Genomic DNA, 19,819 nt, shown 5'->3' on the forward strand with positions numbered 1-19,819 from the left:
CACTGTAGGTGGAGTGGGGTTTCGGGGGAATAGGGGCTTAATTTGGATATGTTGTGTTTGGCATACCTTGTGAGCTGTAAGACATGAAAGAGATTGGGGCTGGAAGTACCAAATGAGGGTGATGGGCATATGGGTGATACAGATGTGAGACAAAAGAGTGTGATAGAAAGAAAAGAGACCAAAGATTAAGCTTTGGGGTATTCTATTATCACCAGGAAATAGGAGTAAGTAGGAAAGGAGGCTGAGGAGGTGCAACCAGGAGGTAGGAAGGAAACTAGGCGAGTGTGGTTGAGGAGGGAGCGATTCCCCTGAATCAAATGCCATTGATGGGTCAACAAAGAGGAGGGTTGAACATTAACTAGGGTCACCGGAGACTCTGACACAAGCAGTTTCACAGAGTGGTAGAGGTGAAGGCTTAACTGGAGTGGGTTGATGATTAAAAGGAGAGAGCTTTGAGACAGCAGCTTTAGAAACAACTCTTGAGGGGGTTCGCCATAAAATACAGAGAAATGGGACAGCAGCTGGCAGGGAAGCCGGGGTCAGAGGGAGCGTTTGTTAAAATGGAATAAGTAACAGCATGTTTGTATGCTTATGGGAATAATCCAGGGGATACTGAAAATCTGATGAATGAAGAGGGAGAGGTAGTCTTCCTCGTCCTGCGGTTGGACAGAAGGAATGGGATCTGGTGCCCGAGAGAAAGGATTAGCTTTTGATGGGCATAGGCACTGTTCAGTGACTCAGTCGTGTCTGACTTTGCGACCCTACGGACTGCAGCACGCCAGGCTTCCCTGTCCTTCACCATCTCCCAGAGCTTGCTCAAACTCATGTCCGTTGAGTCAGTGATACAACCAAGCACCTCATTCTCTGTCACACCCTTCTCCTCCTGCCCTCAGTCTTTCCCAGCATTCTTTCCCATAAATGGGGCGTATTCATAGTTCATCTATTTCCAGGCTGGAAGGCAGAGCCAGTGATACATGTCCTGAGGGAGGCTTGGGTGTGATGGTGGGACTCTGTGGAAGTTCTCTTTCAGTTGCTTCAATGTTTCTAGTGAGTTCAATGAAAATTCAGCTTGGTAGTTTGCCCAAACTTCTAATGGAGCTAGCATTCAGGTGTCCAACAGTACCAAAGGCCACCTTAATGAACCCAGTTTTAAAAATGACCGAAATTCATTTTAGTTATTAGGGGCTTCCCTGGTGGCTCAGTGGTAAAGAACCTGCCTGCCAATTCAGGAGGCACAGGCGATGTGAGTTCAATCTCTGGCACGGGAAAAATGCCCTGGAGAAGAAAATGACAACCCACTCCAGTGTTCTTGCCTGGAGAATCCCATGGACAGAGGAACCTGGTGGGGATACAGTCCACGGGGGTTGCAAAGAGTCAGACATAGCATGCACACACTTGAACAGTACCTCTGGTTAAGAATACAGGTGACTATTGAAACAGAGAAACAGCCAGTAGAGGGAGAGCTAAGCTCACGGAACATGAATATATGTTATGATTTCAGCCCAAAGAAATCCAGCACTAGAGATGGTAGTTCATGTTGATTTTCTTTGTTTTGAACTCTATATTGGAACTTCTATGGTTTTCTAATGGATGAGGCACACCATCTTGCTAAGAGTTGCAAGCAGTTTTTAAGACCACATTCTTTCTGACCTTTTTTTGCCTTCCCACTTTGAACTATAAACATACCTGCAGTTACTGAGTGGTAACCTAGTAATGATTGACTCTGTCTTTGAAGGTCAAACCCTACCTGAAGCTGAAGGTTAAGAAAACAGATTTTCTCCCTGACTTTGATGTGACTGTTTGGGTTATAGCAAGGAGGGAAAGGCTCTGCTTTCTTCTCCTGGGTGGCATTTCAAAAATCCTTGTTTTTATGTTCTGTTTTTAAAAATGTGGACGTAAAATTTAAGTTCCAGAAAGAGTTATTTAAAACTGTATGACATTCATTTCTACAGTCACATGATCCAATGTCATTTGGTTTTGGTGAATTTCAGCATTATGTATCAAGAATCAGCTTATCTTCATCATCTCATATTATCCATCTCTCCCACTTGTCTCCTATTTGGGGTGGGGGGAACCCATACTTCGTCTCTCTTGGGACTGCGGCATTTTTCCTTGCTGCTTATGTTAAATCAGATCCATCAGAATAACTCTCATCCTCAAGGAAAGGATACTGCAGGGTGGAGGTTGCAATCCATTTGGGAAGGAAAAATGACTAACGTGCAGGCGTAGGAAAGAGAAAAATATGAGTGCCCCGGTTCACATACAACTTAAGTTTAAATGAAAGGCGCAAATAGTACGTATCTATTTATGAGGGCGGAGACTGTCATAAATAGCTGATGGCAAATTAGTTTCACTTCTGCTTGTGTAAATGTGGCTTTATGACGGTGGCCACAAAGGACTCTCTACCCCAGCTGGTTCCACATACCTCGACCAAGGCAAAGACGTTGCCACTGTCTTTGTGGAATCTTGGAGCTGTAGCATGCAAAGTGACATCTGGTAAGTTGTTTTTCTTATGCAATTTATGCTGTAACTTATGATTGATTAAAATATAGAGAAAAATGGAGATGATGGTAGTTTCCATAGAATTCACAACCAACTTCTTCTCTCATCTTACGTTAGTAAAGGTACATTTTTTATAATTAATGAACCAACATTTGTAGTAGTATTTTAACTAAAAGAAGAAGAGTGAAAGGAAAAGAAAGTGAATGTGTTAGTCGCTCAGTTGTGTCTTGAGACCCCATGGACTGTAACCCACCAGGCTCCTCTGTCCATGATACGAATACTGGAGTGGGTAGCCATTCCCTTCTCCAGGGATCGAACTGGGGTCTCCTGCATTGGCAGACAGGTTCTTTACTGTCTGGACCACCAGGGAACCCTAAAGGTTATCCTTCATTCCGATTTTCTTAGCTGTTATCTAATGTCTTTTTCCTGTTTTAGAATCCTATCTAGGGGTGGGGGATTTGGGAGAGAATGGATACATGCATATGTATGGCTGAGTCCCTTCACTGTTCCCCTGAAACCATCACAACACTGTTAGTTGGCTCTACCCCAATACAAAATGTTTTTGGTATTTTTTTTTTTTTTAAAAAAGAATCCTATCCAGAACATGTATTACATTGAGAATCATGTCTCTTCTTGGCTGTGATCTTGTGTTTGATGACTTTGACAGTTTTGAGGAGTCCTGGTCAGCTCTTCTGTAGGATTCACAGAAGTTGCGGGTTTAGGGTGGCAGATCAGAGAGTTAAAGGTCATTCCCATCCCGTCACATCAAAGATACATATCATCAAGATGATTTATGACACTTGTTGTTGACCTTGGTCATCTGGCCGAGGGAGTATTTGCCAAGTTTCTCTACTGTAAAGCTACTCTTTTTTCCCCCTTCTTTCCATCCTGTCCCCCTTGGAAGGAAGTTACTCTGTGAGGCCCATGCCCAAGGAGTGGGGGATTAAGTTCCCTTTCCTTCAGGGTGAAGCATCTTCAGAAATTGTTTGGAATTTTTCTGTGTGGAAGACTCGTCTCTTCTCCTTCTCGTGATTTTCCTAAAGTCAGTTATTTCTTGAGGGAAAGTGATTTTTACTTTACTTAAGTGAATTTTAAGGCTATGTAAAGGCCAGTGAACTAGAAATCTGGAGAATCGGGACTTAGTTTGAATTTTATAACACTGTGATCTTAGGCAAGTCATCAATGCTTCCTCCCCAAAGAAAACATGTATTCCAGGCACCATTAATATTAAATACATTAATACAAAACTAATACTGAGTTTAATATTAACATCATCTTATGCCTCATTAACTTTGGCAAGCTTGGGCGAGCAATATGAAAGGATTCAAGTTCATTTCCGTAAAATCTGATAAAGTATGTAATGAAAATATCTGCTTATTTTACTTATCTAGTCACCTGGGGGAGAAGGACTGAAAAAAAGTCCTACCTCCTCTACTGTATCTACCTCTGGCAGCCATGCTTCTAATGTTGCCCAGAAGCTGATGCATTAATGCTGAAAACATAACTCTTTTCCTCTGGGAGTTTCATGGCCCTTGCTTCACTTTTGCTTCTAAGCTACTGTGTTTAAATTGTCCCTTCGGAGTGTACCCAGTTTGGAAGAGCTGTGCAATGTCCAATAAAGTGGTTAGGAATTTCTGCCAACACCAAAAGTACTTAAGTGTTAAAAAAAAAAAAAAAAAAGAGAGGAGAAAAAATAAAAAATAAAAAGAGAGGGGATAAATCCACAACATTCCATTTTTAAGAATCTGCTCCTTGTTCTTATTTCATTCCTCAATTACCTCCCTATGGGAGGGGACACGATGCTCCCAAGGGCATAGAACCCTGAAGATGCTTCGTCAGTGGAAACAAGAATGGGGGTCAGCAATCAAAAAATGGGCCAAAGAACTAAACAGACATTTCTCCAAAGAAGACATACAGATGGCTAACAAACACATGAAAAGATGCTCAACATCACTCATTATTAGAGAAATGCAAATCAAAACCACAATGAGGTACCATTACACACCAGTCAGGATGGCTGCTATCCAAAAGTCTACAAGCAATAAATGCTGGAGAGGGTGTGGAGAAAAGGGAACCCTCTTACACTGTTGGTGGGAATGCAAACTAGTACAGCCGCTATGGAAAACAGTGTGGAGATTTCTTAAAAAACTGGAAATAGAACTGCCATATGACCCAGCAATCCCACTTCTGGGCATACACACTGAGGAAACCAGATCTGAAAGAGACACGTGCACCCCAATGTTCATCGCAGCACTGTTTATAATAGCCAGGACATGGAAGCAACCTAGATGCCCATCAGCGGATGAATGGATAAGGAAGCTGTGGTACATATACACCATGGAATATTACTCAGCCATTAAAAAGAATTCATTTGAACCAGTCCTAATGAGATGGATGAAGCTGGAGCCCCTTATACAGAGTGAAGTAAGCCAGAAAGATAAAGAACATTACAGCATACTGACACATGTATATGGAATTTAGAAAGGTGATAACGATAACCCTATATGCAGAACAGAAAAAGAGACACAGAAATACAGAACAGACTTTTGAACTTTGTGGGAGAATGTGAGGGTGGGATATTTCAAAAGAACAGCATGTATACTATCTATGGTGAAACAGATCACCAGCCCAGGTGGGATGCACAAGACAAGTGCTCCGGCCTGGTGCAATGGGAAGACCCAGAGGAATCGGGTGGAGAGGGAGGTGGGAGGGGGGATCGGGATTGGGAATACATGTAAATCCATGGCTGATTCATATCAATGTATGACAAAACCCACTGGAAAAAAAAAAAAAAAAGACTTAAAAAAAAAAAAAAAAAGAATGGGGGTCAGTTTATCAGTTATGGTGGCAGCTGTTCCCCCTGCCCAAATAAGGTGACTTTGCCCAGGTAAATATTAGTACCGATTTCTTGTTAAACTATTTTCACCAAATAGTCTGAAAGTCAATACCGTTTGTAGAGGTGCATAAGTGTCTGTGGGGCTTCCCAGGTGGCTCAGTGGCAAAGAATCTGCCTGTCGGTGCAGGAGACACAGGTGATGCAGGTTCAATCCCTGGGTCGGAAAGAGGCCCTGGAGAATAAATGGCAACACACTCCAGGACTCTTGCCTGGGAGATCACACGGACAGAGGAGCCTGGCAGGCTACAGTTCATGGAACTGAAGCAGAGTCAGACATGACTGAGCGCATCTAAGTGTCTGTAGACCAGCTTTGCATCCATGTCACATACAGCCCTCACAATGAACTCCGGACGTGAAGTGTTTTTCTATTCTCATCTTATATGTGGATAAACTGAGACTCAGAGAGGTTAAGTGCTTTAAGTGTCACACTGAAGTACCAGAGCAGGATCCCCAAGTCCAGGCATTCTGACTCCAAATCCTGAGTGCTTTTCCCATGGCATCCCTCACAGTCTGGACCGTAACCCTGGGTGGGCCGACACCTTGCCCATTTTCTTTCCTCATGTGTCCCCAGGACCTAGAACCGTGTCTGGCACATAGTAAACACTTAACAAATATTTGCTGAGTGAATGAATATAATTCCTGCCGTTATTAATTTTACCATCCAAGAATATGTTTAAAAGACACACTTCATTCAACAAATATTTACTCAGTGCTCACTATGTACTGAGCACTTCCCACATTTATTAAAAGTAGGGAAGAAGCCAATGTTAATGATCAAAATGCCCCTTCGAGGAACTTTGCTAATTTAAGTATTTTAATTTTTCCTATTAGTGCTGCCTTGGTTGGGGGCTAGGATCAGGGACTGGAAATGAAAGGAAAACAAGAATCGTGTCGGGAGAGGTTAATGATGTGAAGCAAGGGAGGGTGGGACAAGATTCAGACTAAAGGAGAAGAGACTTAGACGTCTGTAATTCTTAATAAACACATTAAATTCTGCACTGGCCATGGACTGAAGGCAGATAAATGAACTACTCAACGCCCCCCCCCCCCCCCCGCCAACACACACACAATCACGCATGCTCATGAACCCCCAACCCCCCCAACAGTCTGGCTTGTTTTATTCTGAGGGCAGTAGCTTCAGTTGGTGTCCTTAAGCCCAGTTTCATCCAGCTCCCACTCTCCCTCTTACTCAACGGCCTTCACTCCCCAAATGCCTCCTCATGCATGAAAGGGACCCCGTCATTTGTGGGCCCTGTTCTCTCCATCTCTCACTCTGAAGCTCCAGAGATGGTTTAAATAGTACCAGTTAGAGGTTTCTTGGTGGAATGAGGAGAACCCTGAACTTGGACTCACTGTGACGTTGGACAGGCCCCTTCCCCTCTCCAGGCCTCAGTGTCCACATCTGTAGAAGGGGCTCAAGAACATGATTTCATTCCACTCTAGGAAGCTCTTCTAGGACAGGAATGACCACCGCCTTGGGGTCACCTCTGTTATGTTCTCTTAAGAAAAAAAAGAGAGTAAGCAAATACAGAAAGAGGAAAGGGAGAGTGAAAGAAGCAAGAAAAACTGTCAAAAGTCACAATTATTTGACAGGAAACTGGTTCTGTGCAGCCTTCCCACATCTAGCTAAATATGCAGAGTCCCTTTTAAAAGATGCTATTCTTGGGCTCTCTGCACATGAATGTAAATAAGTACTCAAATCAAAACTTAAATGCTAACCGCACAGTTGAAATACAAGCGAAATAAACCACACATCAAAACCTTGCCCCCGTGAGCCAGACGTGTGGACGTTTTCAGCTGCTTCTCTGCAGAAACAGTTTTCACTAACACACCACAGTTGCTGCCTTTTTTGGGGAGAAAGTGGAGCCCAATGTAATTTGAGGAGGGACTATGGGTCTTTTGCTCTTTAAAGCAAAATGAACCTGAAATTACCATATTATCAATTGTGTTACTTTTGACAATTGTGTTTGTTTAGTTGCTCAGTCATGTCCGACTCTTTTGCGACCCCATGGACTGCAGCCTGGCAGGCTCCTCTGTCCATGGGATTTCCCAGCCATGAACACTGGAGTGGGTTGCCATTTCCTTCTCCAGGGGATCTTCCCGACCTAGGGATCAAACCCGTGTCCCCTGCGTTGGCAGGCGGGGAAACCTGATCCATCTTCTGTATTTGTTCCTGGCACTAACTAGCACAACCGGTTGAAGGTCTACAGTGGCTCTGTACCCCGGGAGGACCACACATTTGTTGTTTCCAGAGCCCACTGTGATATGATGTTTAATATTTTGTGTGTGTGACTATGGCTCATGGAGCTGCCATCTTCAGAAAACAACAGATACCTTACCAGGGGGCAATTCCTAGTTTCGCATCTAAAGTTATTGTTAGGCGCTATCATATTTTTTCTAACTTGCCTAGGTTTTGCCGAGGTTTAGCATATCCAACCAGGAAACACTCATGAATTTTAGTAACCTCATAGAGCCCTCCTACCACCAGCTTTACTGATGAACATTTCAAGCAAGAACACGGTGTCTTGGGATTTGAAGAAGCCTTAAAGCCCATCTAGTTCAATGCTGTTATTAGGTGATCATAACAGTGAAGATTTAGACGCTTCTAGGAGCAGAAAATTCAATACTTACTAAGGGAGCTCATTCCATTTTGGACAACTCTGAAGACAGAGAAATGTTCAGCAAAAATGTACTTTCTTCTACTTTCCACCTGGCGGATCTAGCTGTCCCCTCTTGGCACCACTGGAGCAGGTATTATCTCACTATTATATTCAACTCGAAGGTTAAGTATTTGAAGACCACACAAGGTCCTCCCCACATCTTCTGCTTCAGCCCATGTCTTCCTTCCCTCAAGATAAACATTCCCAGTTCCTATGGAACAGTCCTATCAAAAACTAATGTGAGTGGCTTCCCTGGTGGTCCAGTGGTTAAGAATTCGCCTTGCAATGCAGGGGACATGAGTTCGATACCTGGTTGGGGAACCAATATCCCACGTGCCATGAAGCAGCTAAGCCTGAGCACTGCAACTACCGAAGCCTGAGTACCGCAACTAGAGAATTCGCGCAACAAAAACTCCCACATGACGCAGTGAAGATCCTGCAGCTTCAACAAAGACCCCATGCAGCCAAATACAGAAATATTTAAAAACAGAGTCAGCATTTAAACACCCTTTGCCACGGAAGCTCATCAAAAGCCTCCCATCCACTGTAATTAAGTAATTCCGCATTACGATTGATCACTGCCGTTCATGATAGAAATACAACATTGAAACAAATGCAGCCATGACCTCAGACAGCTCAGACATAAAGAAAGAATCACAAGCGTATAACTCAGGTGTGCTCGGACCAGCGGTGACACAAGAGGGGAATGAATGGGAACCAGGACACAGCTGCACAGAGGAAATGTGCAAACGAGATGCTGAAGAAAGAGTAGGAATTCACCAGGAAGAAGAGGGGAGCACGTCTCTTCTTGACTCCCCTGCCTCGGAGGACTGTAAGGAGTTTGGGGCGGTCTGAGCCCAAGTGAGGAATGGAGAGATGAGGAGCTCTAGCAAAGGCTCAGGAATGTGTACATAGCAGAGTTCACACCACATTCACCAACACCCACCAGGAACAGAAACCATTTGTTCTGTTGATACCCAGGAGCCGAACTAAGTGTAAGGGGCTCTTTTGACTGAGCAGCTGCGATTTTCATTTGGAAGTGATACGTAAATGAGGCACAGTCTCCCTAAGTAACGGCTGTGTGTCTACTGGGGGTTGACAGGTCCGTTGAGCTTTTGCATATTTCAGAAAGGCTGGTGACTCTCTGCTTTTGAATTATGCAGCTGAGTAGTCCAATCAGCAACGTCAGAATATGGAGAGGAAGCACTTGGGGCGCCCCCGACTGTGTCCCTCGGCTCCTCCCTTATGTGTGGAGGCAGAAACAGCCCAGGACGTCAGCACCCGCTGTTCCGAGGCTTTGTGGATCCAGTTCTCCCTCTGTGTTCAGTCCCTGTCTCCCAGGACTGGAGACAGGTTGGATCCGACACTTCTTTTTTTGGAGGTACCTCCCCCCCCAGATGCCCCATGAGGCAGAGCTGACATAATCCCGAATAGGGGCGTCTCCCTGATTGCAGTGCCGGGTGGGTGGTGAGGAAGACCCAGAGAACCTAACAGTTACTGCGTCTCTTCTTCCCCTCTCAGCATCCTCCAGAGCAACTCCAGGGGACCCCAGGAATATCAGATGCTCCATCCATCTCCCCAATTCTTGCTGAGACCCGCTGGGACTCAGTGTCGCTCAGTGGCCCAGGGGCTCCAGGCTTACCTGGTGGGGGCGCTGATGTCTCCCCAAACAGCAAAGCTGTGTAACTTCACCTTCAAGGCTCTGGTCGTTAGAGGTTTATTGTCTTTTCAGACTGAGCTGCCTTCAAGATCTCAGATCATTTCAGTTTAAAGGTCAATGGATAAAAAACGGTGGGGATAATATGTATGCTGGTTTATTTTGCTGTGCAGTAGAACTAAAACATTGTAAAGCAACTATACTCCAATAAAAATTAACAATAAAAAAAAAACAAATTCCAAGAATTTCTTTTAAAAATCTGCTATATACATTCATGTGTAGTTTTTTGTGTGGACACAGCTGTTAACTCTTTGGTATAAATACTGTATTCATGACTGCCAGATCAATGCTGAGTATGTTCAGTATTGTAACAAGTGGACAAACTGTCTTCCAACGTGGTATTATTTAGCACCATCAGCAATAAATAGTCATTTCTTTTGCTCCAGAAAAGAAAAAAAAATTCTATGGATTCAACTAATGCTGAAAATCAATAGTCAAACATGGACTTTTGTCATATTTAAACCAACACACAGTGGACAAGCTGTTATAAAGGATTCAAAGATAAGGTAGAATAGCCATTGCCCTTTAGAAACTTGGTATCTAATTGGGGAGACAAAGCGTAAGCAAAATTACATGTTCTTTTTAGTTTTTGTTTTGTATTTATAATTTCTGCTGTCTACTCCTCCCCACCCCGACCCTGTACTTTGTATTTTTCAGGCTGATGCTCTAAGTGGACAAAGGCAGGCGGTTACATAACAGGAAATGGCAGAAACTGAAGATTTTCTGGTTCGGGAGCTACATCCAGGTAACATCCCTTCACTATCCCCTGATGAAGTGAGCAAGAACTATTTACCATTATATGTGTGTGTGTGTGTGTGTGTGTGTGTGTGTGTGTGTGTGCGCGCGCGCGCGCGCGCGCTAAGTCGCTCCAGTCATGTCCAACTCTTTGTGACCCCATGGACTGTAACCCACCAGGCTCCTCTGTCCATGGGATTTCCCAGGCAGGAATACTGGAGTGGGTTATCATTTCCACCTCCAGAGGATCTTCCTTCCTGATCCAGGGATCCAAATCCCATCTCCTGCATTGCAGGCGGATTCTTTACCACTGCACCATTGGGGAAGCCCTGAGCAGTAACTATTTGCCATTATAACCAAGGGCAAAGGGGTTGGGACCGTATTAAACTATGGTCATTTTTCAATGCTCTTTACTGAGAAGCTGCTTTCTCACAACATATTTTAACAGTGGATGTATATCTTATTTAAATAACAACTAAAAGAGCCTATTAATAATCTAGTGGGTTGTCTGATCAGAAATTCAACTTGTGCCCCCCACCCTCCTTTAAAAGTTCAAATAAATAAATAAAATAAGGTTCCAGGAAACCATCTTGGATTTTCCGAGGGTAGCCCGCTGTCAGAATGGAGAAGAGGTGAGCCCCTGGAATCATTTTGCGAGCTTTCTGAAGGAGAGCTATAGGGTGAGCCCACTGGAGTCCCTGAGGGTGGCCTCCTTTCCTAGAAGGCTGGGTGTAGGGCCCCCAGAGACAAGGAGGGAACGTCCCCTGGGAAGATGCAGCGAAGTAACCCTGGGGTGTGTCACAACCTTTGTGTTTTGAGAACTGAAGAGGAAAAATGTTCTTACCCCTGGGGATGAATTCCCTTAGGGGCAAGGGTCAGGAGGGGTAGCGCTGGTATCTGAGATGGGGCCGGGCAAGCTAACTGCAGGAATTGCAGCTTTAGGGCCCCTGGGGTGAGGTCAGTGCTGAAGGTGTGGGGCGGCCTGCTGGGAACATCTGTGGCAGGTTCCCTCCAGGATCTGGTCAGAGCGCCTGTATTGAGACGGTTGCCAAAAGCGCCACCTTGCGGCGGCAAGGAGCAATGGCAGCGGATTCTATGGTAGGCTTCCTGGGACGGCCCACCCACCCCTCTGCTCTCTGCTCCAGTGTCTAGTCCATAAATTCTGTCAGGCTATTTTGTGACCCAGCGGACTGTAGCCTGCTAGGCTCCTCTATCCATGGGACTTCCCAGGCAAGAATATTGGAGTGGGCTGCCAATAAATCAGTGTAATATAGTGGAAAAGGGAAGGGAGTGCTTGAACAATTACAGGGAAGAATAAGAGATATGGCCAGTTCACACCCATCCATTCTGGTTACAGTTTAGTATGAAACCAGTCGGGAAGATCCCCTGGAGGAGGGCACAGCAATCCACTCCAGCATTCTTGCCTGGAGAATCCCATGGACAGAGGAGCCTGGTGGGCTGCAGTCTGTAGGTCACAGAGAGTTGGACACCGCTGAAGCGGCTTCCCATGTATGCACTATGATTAAGTGTTTTAAACCCCAGGTGAACTACTTTCTCCTTTCCACCTGGTTTTTCATTTTAGATATTAAAGGCAAAATGTAAAACCTTGCTGTTTTACCTGACTTCTCAGTGTTTGCTTTAGTTGAAAAATAAGTTTCCAAACTTTGATCAGACTAATTGCTGCTCCTTACAAAGTTGAAATAAAGGCCAGGATACATGGGCTGTACTGAGACTCTTTTGTGCTTGTGGCTAAGATCCTATGCAAACGTTGTTTAAACAAAAGAGTTCCTGAGTCACGGGGTGAAGATCAAGGCCCTCCATCCTTTTATTCTTTCCACAGGCAGGTGTGAAAACACTCTGGAATTCCAAGACACTGTTTATAATGTATTCTAAAGTGTTCTTCGGCAAGCCACTGGCCTAGCAGCTGGAGTAGAATTTTTTTAGTAGTTAAAAATTATCTGCTTTATTTTGGTAAAACTTTTTGGTAGATTTTCTATGATTTCACTTGATAGCTTTAATCATAACATACTTAAAACTCTTTTTCTTTTTTAAACGCTGGGACGAATAAAATAGAAGAATAATTTATAAACATCTTCCAGAATATTAAACCATAATAGATAATAATTTAAAGTAATAAGACTATAATTGTGCATCGAAAAACATGGGACTTGTGGTGTCCATTCTTGGCTTCTAGCTATTGCTCTGTCATTTGCTAGCTCTGCGCCCATACAACAAGTCTCTTGATTTCTCTATATCTCGAGCCATATATATTTTACATTGCTTCCCAGCTCATAAATCCTGTGATTCTGTCACCCCCTTGTTATCAATATCAAGATTCAAAAGTTTAACCTACAGTGGATTTCCTTACTTAAGCTGAATTACTGAAGTTAGACATTGATATTTTCTTATTATAATCAACTGCTTTGGGGACTTCAGAAAACCTTAACTGCTTCCATTTTAAAAAAGCTTTTAATTTTATATGGAGTATAGTTGATTAAAAATGTTGTGATAGTTTCAGGTATACAACAAAGAGATCCATCTGTACCTATATACATGTCCTTTTTCAAATTTTTTTCCCATTTAGGTTGTTATAGGGTATTGATCAGAGTTCTCTGTGCTATACAGTAGGTTCTTGTTAGTTATCCATTTTCTTTTTTTTTAATTTTTACTGGGGTATATTGGCTTTACAGTATGTGTTAGTTTCTACGTATAGCAGAGAGAATCAGCCATACGTGTGCATATATCCCCACTTTTAGGATTTCCTTCCCTTTAAGGTCATCACAGAAGCATTGAGCAGAGTTCCTTGTGCTAAACAGTAGGCCCTTGCTTGTTGTCCATTTTAAATACAGCTGTGTGTACATGTCCATCCCAGACTCCCTAGCTAGCGGCATATTTTTTCTTCTTCTCTGCCCCTTTCTCTCTAGCTCAAGCCACTAAGCCAGCAACCACTTGATGTTTAGCTCTAAGGCAGTCCTTAAACTGAGCCAGAATAAATTCTTTGCGTGGAGCTTACTTGTAAAGTTAGAATGTCTGAGATAGAAGGGTCTATGGACAAGCTCTTTCAACTCCCTGTCACTGCGTGAGCAGGAGGGGGCCAAGATTCAGGCCTTGGCAGACAGCTCACCCTGCATTGCAGTACTCTGGGGTGTGAGCTGGCTCCAGAACACTGTGGAATTTGTGCAGAAGACGCCAGACTGAGGCCGCCTGAGCTGTCTGGGAGACTCGGGCTGGGAGCCCCGTGCGGGAGCTTGGGCCTTCTGCTCAGCTTGCCATCCTGGGTCCCTGAGTGATGCTCCCTTTCTGTGGCTCTTGAGGGAAGAGGACCTCCCAGTGTCACGCTCAGTTTGGGGGCCTCTTGCCCTTATATGAGCTTAAAGAGTTATGACTCTTGGGGTCAACTGTTTTTCCAGGTCCCCTGATGGTCATTTGCTAAGGTTTATGCCACCCCCAGGAGCACTGGATTAGGCCATTTCCAACAGTCTTGACCCCAAAAACCCCCCTACTGTCCCTTTCTCACCAGGTGAATCCTCACCAGGTGAATCTAAGACCCATCCCGGGACTTCTCTGGTGGTCCCGTGATCAAGAATCCACCTTCCAAGGCACGGGGCGTGGATTTGACTCCTTTGGGGAGCTAAGTTCCTACATGCCGTGGGCTGAGCCCGAGCACCACAACTTGAGAGAAGCCTTTGCACCACAATGAAGGATCCCGCATGCCACAAAAGGACCCAATGCAGCCAAAGGAATTCTTTTTTTAAAAAGTTCAAATACTACATATGATTTTAATGTATATTTAACTGTTTTGCAATGGTGCTCAGTATATCCTTATATTTCATATTTAATTATTATAGCTTAAAGAATAAACATGTAACCAAGACCCAGCACAATCAAAAAAAAAAAAAAAAACAACCAAACCATCTAAACACATTGTTTTGGTTTTCAGTTATACCCTTTCCTGAGGGTTATGGAGCCTCCCAGCCCTTCACTTTGTAACCCACAGAAACCACTGAAGGGAATGAACCTCTGCAGGACTACAAAGATTTGCTTCTTGGCAACTTTTTTCCTTGCCTATGTAAGGAAGCAGCTACTAACATCTTTAAGGGAGGAAGGAGGAAAAAGCCTCAACCCCCAATTTAATCTCTGAGGGGCATCCACTTGGAGGGCACCCTCCACCACTCTTGGATTCCTTCTATTTTTGTCAACCGACTCATTATACAGATGAAGAAGCTGAGGCTCGGGGAGAAGAAGGGATTTACCTTGGTCACATGGCCCGTTCTGTCCTCTCATTCTGCTCCTGATCAATTTCCCGGGTTGCAAAGATCTCCCTGAGGCCTTTTTCCACCCACACTGAGCCATCTCAGGCTTCCCTCTACTCTCTCGGCACTTGGTGAAGAATATCCAGCCATCTTGGCTTCCCAGGATTCACAAACAGGAACTTTTCATGTCATCCTGACTTATCTTCTGGGGAGATAGGTTAGGCTGCATTTCGGAACTAGATGCAAAGTCCTGGGACTCTGGGAATTGGGAATCAGACTGGAATGACCCAACAGGGCTGCTTCTGAAATGAGCTCACAAACAACCAGGGCTGGCAGGGATCCTTCTAGCCTCTTGGGGTGTGTGTATTGATAGAGGTCATGCAAAAACAGGGACCCCTGAACAACACAGGGATGAGAGTGACGGACCCCCCCTTCACAGTTGAAAATCTGCATATAAGTGGACTGTGTTTTGGGTCCACGGTACACCATCCCCCCAAGACCTATAATTTTATATGTAATTTTATGTAGCTCCTGTTTCTCTCTAGTGGATGATGACATATTTAAAGAACCAATGAGAAAGAGACGACGATCCGATCGAGACCAGAGGTTTCGAGCCTTTCCCTCCGTGGAACAAAGCGCCCTCAAGGAATGTGAGTGCCCTGAAAATGCTCTATCGCTTGTTTAATGCAGCTCTGTTCTTTCCCAGATGTGTTAACATCCTCAAAAGAAGAGAAGGGTACTTGAAGAAGCAGGATGGAACGTCTTTGAATGATCTTGACCCCGTAAAAGGAGGCCTCGGGACTTCCCTGGTGGTCCAGTGGTTAAGATTCTGAGCTCCCAGTGCAGAGGGTCCAGGTTTGATCCCTGGTCAGGGAACTAGACCCTACATATTGCAACCAGAGTTTGCATGCCACCACTAGGACCCAATACAGCCAAATAAATAAATATTTAAAAAAAACAACAACAATAGGAGGCCTCCTAGTCTCTTCAGAGATACTGTGATCTGACAGTTTCTCTCTCAAGATCTGGATAGAAGGCTTGTTACAAAAATAATCTCTTCCTGATTAACACTGTGAAAATGGTTGGTTTGGTGCTTCTGTGGGTATTTATAGGATGTCCTTGCAGTTTTCTTCTATCTATGACCACAGGAGAGAAGACTGTAGAGGTGCTATAGCCCATGGTGAAGTGGATGCTGACTGGTACTATCTTGTGCTTCAGAGCCGCCTTGCTCGTTGGGGGGCTCTCGTCATCAATGATTGCTCTTTCCCACGATCTGTGACCTCTCCCATCAGATAACTTGCTCTTTTGTTTAACTGGCTTTTCATTTCATCCCCTCCGCCTTTTCTGCAGTGTTAAGCAGACTCCCCCCTGTGGGGACCAAGCGCTTGATCCCTGCCAGGTATTAATGCACTTAGTCACCCAGTCGTGTCCGACTCTTTGCGACCCCATGGACTGTAGCGCACCAGGCTCCTCTGTCCATGGTGATTCTCCAGGCAAGAAGAGGGGGTTGCCATGCCCTCCTCCAGGGGATCCTCCCAACCCAGGGGTCGAACCCAGGTCTCCTGATTGCAGGTGGCTTCTTTACTGTCTGAGTGACCAGGGAAGCCTGCCAGGTATTAATACATCCCCGCTAATACATCTCTGTTGATTCCAGATGAAAAACTGGAGTCTCGGACCAGAAGAGTTTTGAGCAACACTTACCAGAAGCTTATTCAGTCCGTGTTCCTGGATGACAGCATCCCCAACAGCGTCAAGTACCTCATGTGAGTCTGGTATCGGCTACCATCAGATCTTCCTTGGATGTCTTTCCTGTGGTGGTGGTAGAGGCTTTTCTGCAATAATAAAAGAGAATTTCTGGTTAGGAACTAAACAAAGAAAGCCAGAAAGTTCTGTTGCTGTGGGCCATTTCTGTTAACACTGGTAGTTGCCACTCACTGCGCTGTCACCGTTGCTAGGTAACCTGCTGAAGATTTTGAAAACGGAAGGTGAAAGTGCTCTACATTCATACATCAAATTCCATTTAACTGTCCCAAAACTCCTAATAAAGTAGAAGCCATGATTATCACCCCACTATTTTCCTAAACTTGAGGCTCAAAGAGTCCAAGACATTGACCAAAGTCACACTGCTGATGAATAAAAGGGGTGGAACCCAGCCCAGGCTGTGGGACTCTGAACCTGTGCCATCAAAGGTCCTGTCCAGCTGCCTTGAAAGATTTAAGTGGGGTCGAGGCTACATCTCCTGCCCAGCCTGCTACATCTCCTCCCTGAGTAAGACCCTCAGGGTTGCTCCTAATAACACTTCTCACCACTGTATAAAGTTCATGTCTAAGATCAAGACTGTGTAATTTTCATGGAACATGAACAAGGAGACATCACATCTATATAGACATTGCAGAGTTTGTGTAGAATTATCATTTCTTCTTCTCGTGTGCTCAGTCGTGTCCTTCTCTTTGCAACCCCATGGGCTGTAGCCCGCCAGGCTCCTCTGTCCATGGGATATCCCAGGCAAGAATACTGGAGTGAGTTGCCATTTTCAACTCCAGGGGATCTTCCCGCCCCAGGGATTGAACCCATGTCTCTTGCCTCTCTTGCATTGGCAGGCGGATTTTGTACTACTGTACTACCTGGGAAGAATTATCATTGCCAAGTGTCTTTGCATATTCTTTTTTTAAATATCATTTTTTTTTCTGTGCTGAGTCTTGGCTGCAGCACATGGGCCCCTGCTTGTGGCTAGCTGCAGCACATAAGTTTCTCTAGTTATGGCACATGGGTTCAGTTGCCCCGGAGCATGCGGGGACTTGGTTCCCCGACCAGGGATCCAACCCACACCCCCTGCATTGGAAGGTGGATTCTTAACCACCCAATTAGGGAAATCCCTTTTTGCATAATCTCATTTGATCCTCCTCTGTATAGTAAACAGGGCTGAATATTCTCCTTCGACCAAAGGACTGCAGAGACTCAGAAAGACGGGGTGACTTGACTGGGATTAGAGCTCAGTTGCTGTATGTTCTGACATTCTCCCAACCTTTGCTTTGATGACCTTGACAATGAGCATTTTAAAACTGATCTAGAAACCGGCTTCTTGCTTTGATTGAAAAACCATCATTGGACCCCATCTACATTGGATTATTCGGAAGCACTGGGGCGGGGAAGAGCTCCCTGATCAATGCCATCATCCAGCAAGCCATGTTGCTACCTGTGTCTGGAGAAAGTATATGTACGTCATGTATCGTTCAAGTGAGCTCAGGCTGCTGTGAGCAGTATGAGGCCAGAATCCATCTTCTCTCCGACCAGGTAAGAGCTGCCTGCCTCCCTCCTTCCTTCTCCCCTTCTCCTCTCCCTCTCTGTCATCTTCTCTCTCTATCTCCTTTCTCCCTCCTTCCTCCTCCCCTTCCTTCCTTCACTCCTTCTCTTTCTCCCTCCTCCTTTCTTTCCCATTCTCCCTATTTTCCTCTCTCTCTCCATCCTTTCTTCTTCCTTCTTTCTGTCATCCCTCTTCCTTTTCTTTCTTTGCCTCTCTCTCCCTTACAGATTCACATTATATTCCTTGTAAACATAGCTCACATCTCTGTTAAACGAAAAGCACATAGCCCATACACAATGAGAAAGTCCAAAAGAACGAGATGGGGGCTCTAGCTTGGGTGCTGCCTCAGCTGGTTATGGGACTTTGGGCAAGACGATTTCCTCTTTGGGTTCCTGTTTCCTCATTGACCAAACAAGCGGGATGGGTTAGATGATACCTGCCTGGACGAGATGATCTTAGATTTCCTGGAGCCCCCTGCCCGCCACAGGCTCACTGGACTTTGCCAGTGTCTGCTGTATCTAGGTCATGGTGGGTGGGGGGGCTTGGCCCTGCTCTGTCTTGGCAGGAGTGGAAGGAGGAGCTGAAGAACCTGACGACACTCCTGCACAGGACGGAGGAGCTGGGCGGGGAAGAGGAGGATGCCTGGGACAGGGGCGATGCGGTGGAGGAAGCTGTTTGGAAGCTGCAGATGTTTTATGGAAACGGAGCGGAAGGAAAGAGCTACGAGGAGTTACTAAGGGCCAAGCCCAGAGGAAAGATTCCCACCTCCAGAGTCATCTCCCTCAAGGCAGAAGAGGTAGCTTCAAATGTTTCTCTTATGAGCCTCAAGGGTAATAATTGAATCCATTTAGGGGATTTGTGCAAGGCACAAGGTTCTCTCTCTCTTTTTTATTTATTGACTTATTTTTGGCTGTGCTGGGTCTTCGCTGCTGCATGGGCTTTTCTCCAGTTGAGGCAGGTGGGGGCCACTCTCCAGTTCTCATTGTGGCAGTCTTTCCTGTCGCAGGGCACGGGCTCTAGAACCCAGGCTCAATAGCTGTGGCACTCAGGCTTAGCCTCCGAGGCATGTGGCATCTTCCCGGATCAGGGACTGAACCCATAGCTCCTGCATTGGCAGGGGGACTCTCTATCACTGAGCCACCTAAGACACCCCCCCACCTGCGCTTTTTACAAATATTTTTATTTACTTATTTATTTGGCTGCGCCGGGTTTTGGTTGCAGCACACAGGATCTTTGATCTTCAGCGCTGCAGGTGGGATCTAGTTCCCTGACCAGGGATTAAACTCAGGCCCCCTGCATTGGGAGTGCTGGGTCTCAGCCGCTGGACTAGCAGGGAAGTCCCAAGGCACAATGTTTTATTGGAAATAAGTTGGTACCAAAATCAGAAGTAGCCATGATTTTTCATTTGCAGTCAAATAGGAATTTTTCCTGTCTGAGAGGGGAGCTTTTGTGCACAGGAAAGACTGTTAATAGTTACTTGAGGACTAATTAAGGATGTGTTTTGCAGCAAAAAAAAAAAAAAATCCAAGTTTATAACAGCTTAAACAAATTGGGATTTATCCATTGTCTCACATAAAAAGTCCGGGGGCAGTTGGGTTTGTGGGTTGGTTTGGGGGCTCAATGACATCGAGATCAACATACCTCTGGTCCCCCTGACCTACATCCTGGGGCCTCATTGTCACGCAATGGCTACTGAAGTGCTGAACTTCTCAGCTAGCTTCATGGAAGGGACAAATGCTAAACAGGGGGTAC

The 19,819-nt window shown here is 45.1% G+C and overlaps 1 protein-coding gene across 12 annotated transcripts in view; it reads left to right on the forward strand.

The window, feature by feature from the left end:
- The window catches only part of NUGGC (nuclear GTPase, germinal center associated), a 54,449-nt gene that overhangs the window by 2,645 nt on the left and 31,985 nt on the right, over nt 1-19,819 (forward strand). For 3 of the 12 annotated variants that reach the window (XM_061132873.1, XM_061132877.1, XM_061132876.1), the window contains exons 1-8: nt 2,412-2,496; nt 9,222-9,439; nt 9,580-9,831; nt 10,433-10,520; nt 15,309-15,413; nt 16,418-16,526; nt 17,835-18,057; nt 18,633-18,863. In XM_061132873.1, the coding sequence (XP_060988856.1) occupies nt 10,478-10,520; nt 15,309-15,413; nt 16,418-16,526; nt 17,835-18,057; nt 18,633-18,863 (711 nt within the window). In that variant the 5' untranslated portion in view covers nt 2,412-2,496; nt 9,222-9,439; nt 9,580-9,831; nt 10,433-10,477. Of the gene's footprint in view, nt 1-2,365; nt 2,497-9,221; nt 9,440-9,579; nt 9,850-10,181; nt 10,282-10,432; nt 10,521-11,867; nt 12,053-15,291; nt 15,414-16,417; nt 16,527-17,834; nt 18,058-18,632; nt 18,864-19,819 lie in introns of those variants that run through there. The other 9 variants (XM_061132868.1, XM_061132865.1, XM_061132872.1 and 6 more) reach the window with 9 other exon arrangements.

This window comes from Dama dama, chromosome 29, assembly GCF_033118175.1.
Source record: "Dama dama isolate Ldn47 chromosome 29, ASM3311817v1, whole genome shotgun sequence".
NCBI lineage: Eukaryota > Metazoa > Chordata > Mammalia > Artiodactyla > Cervidae > Dama > Dama dama.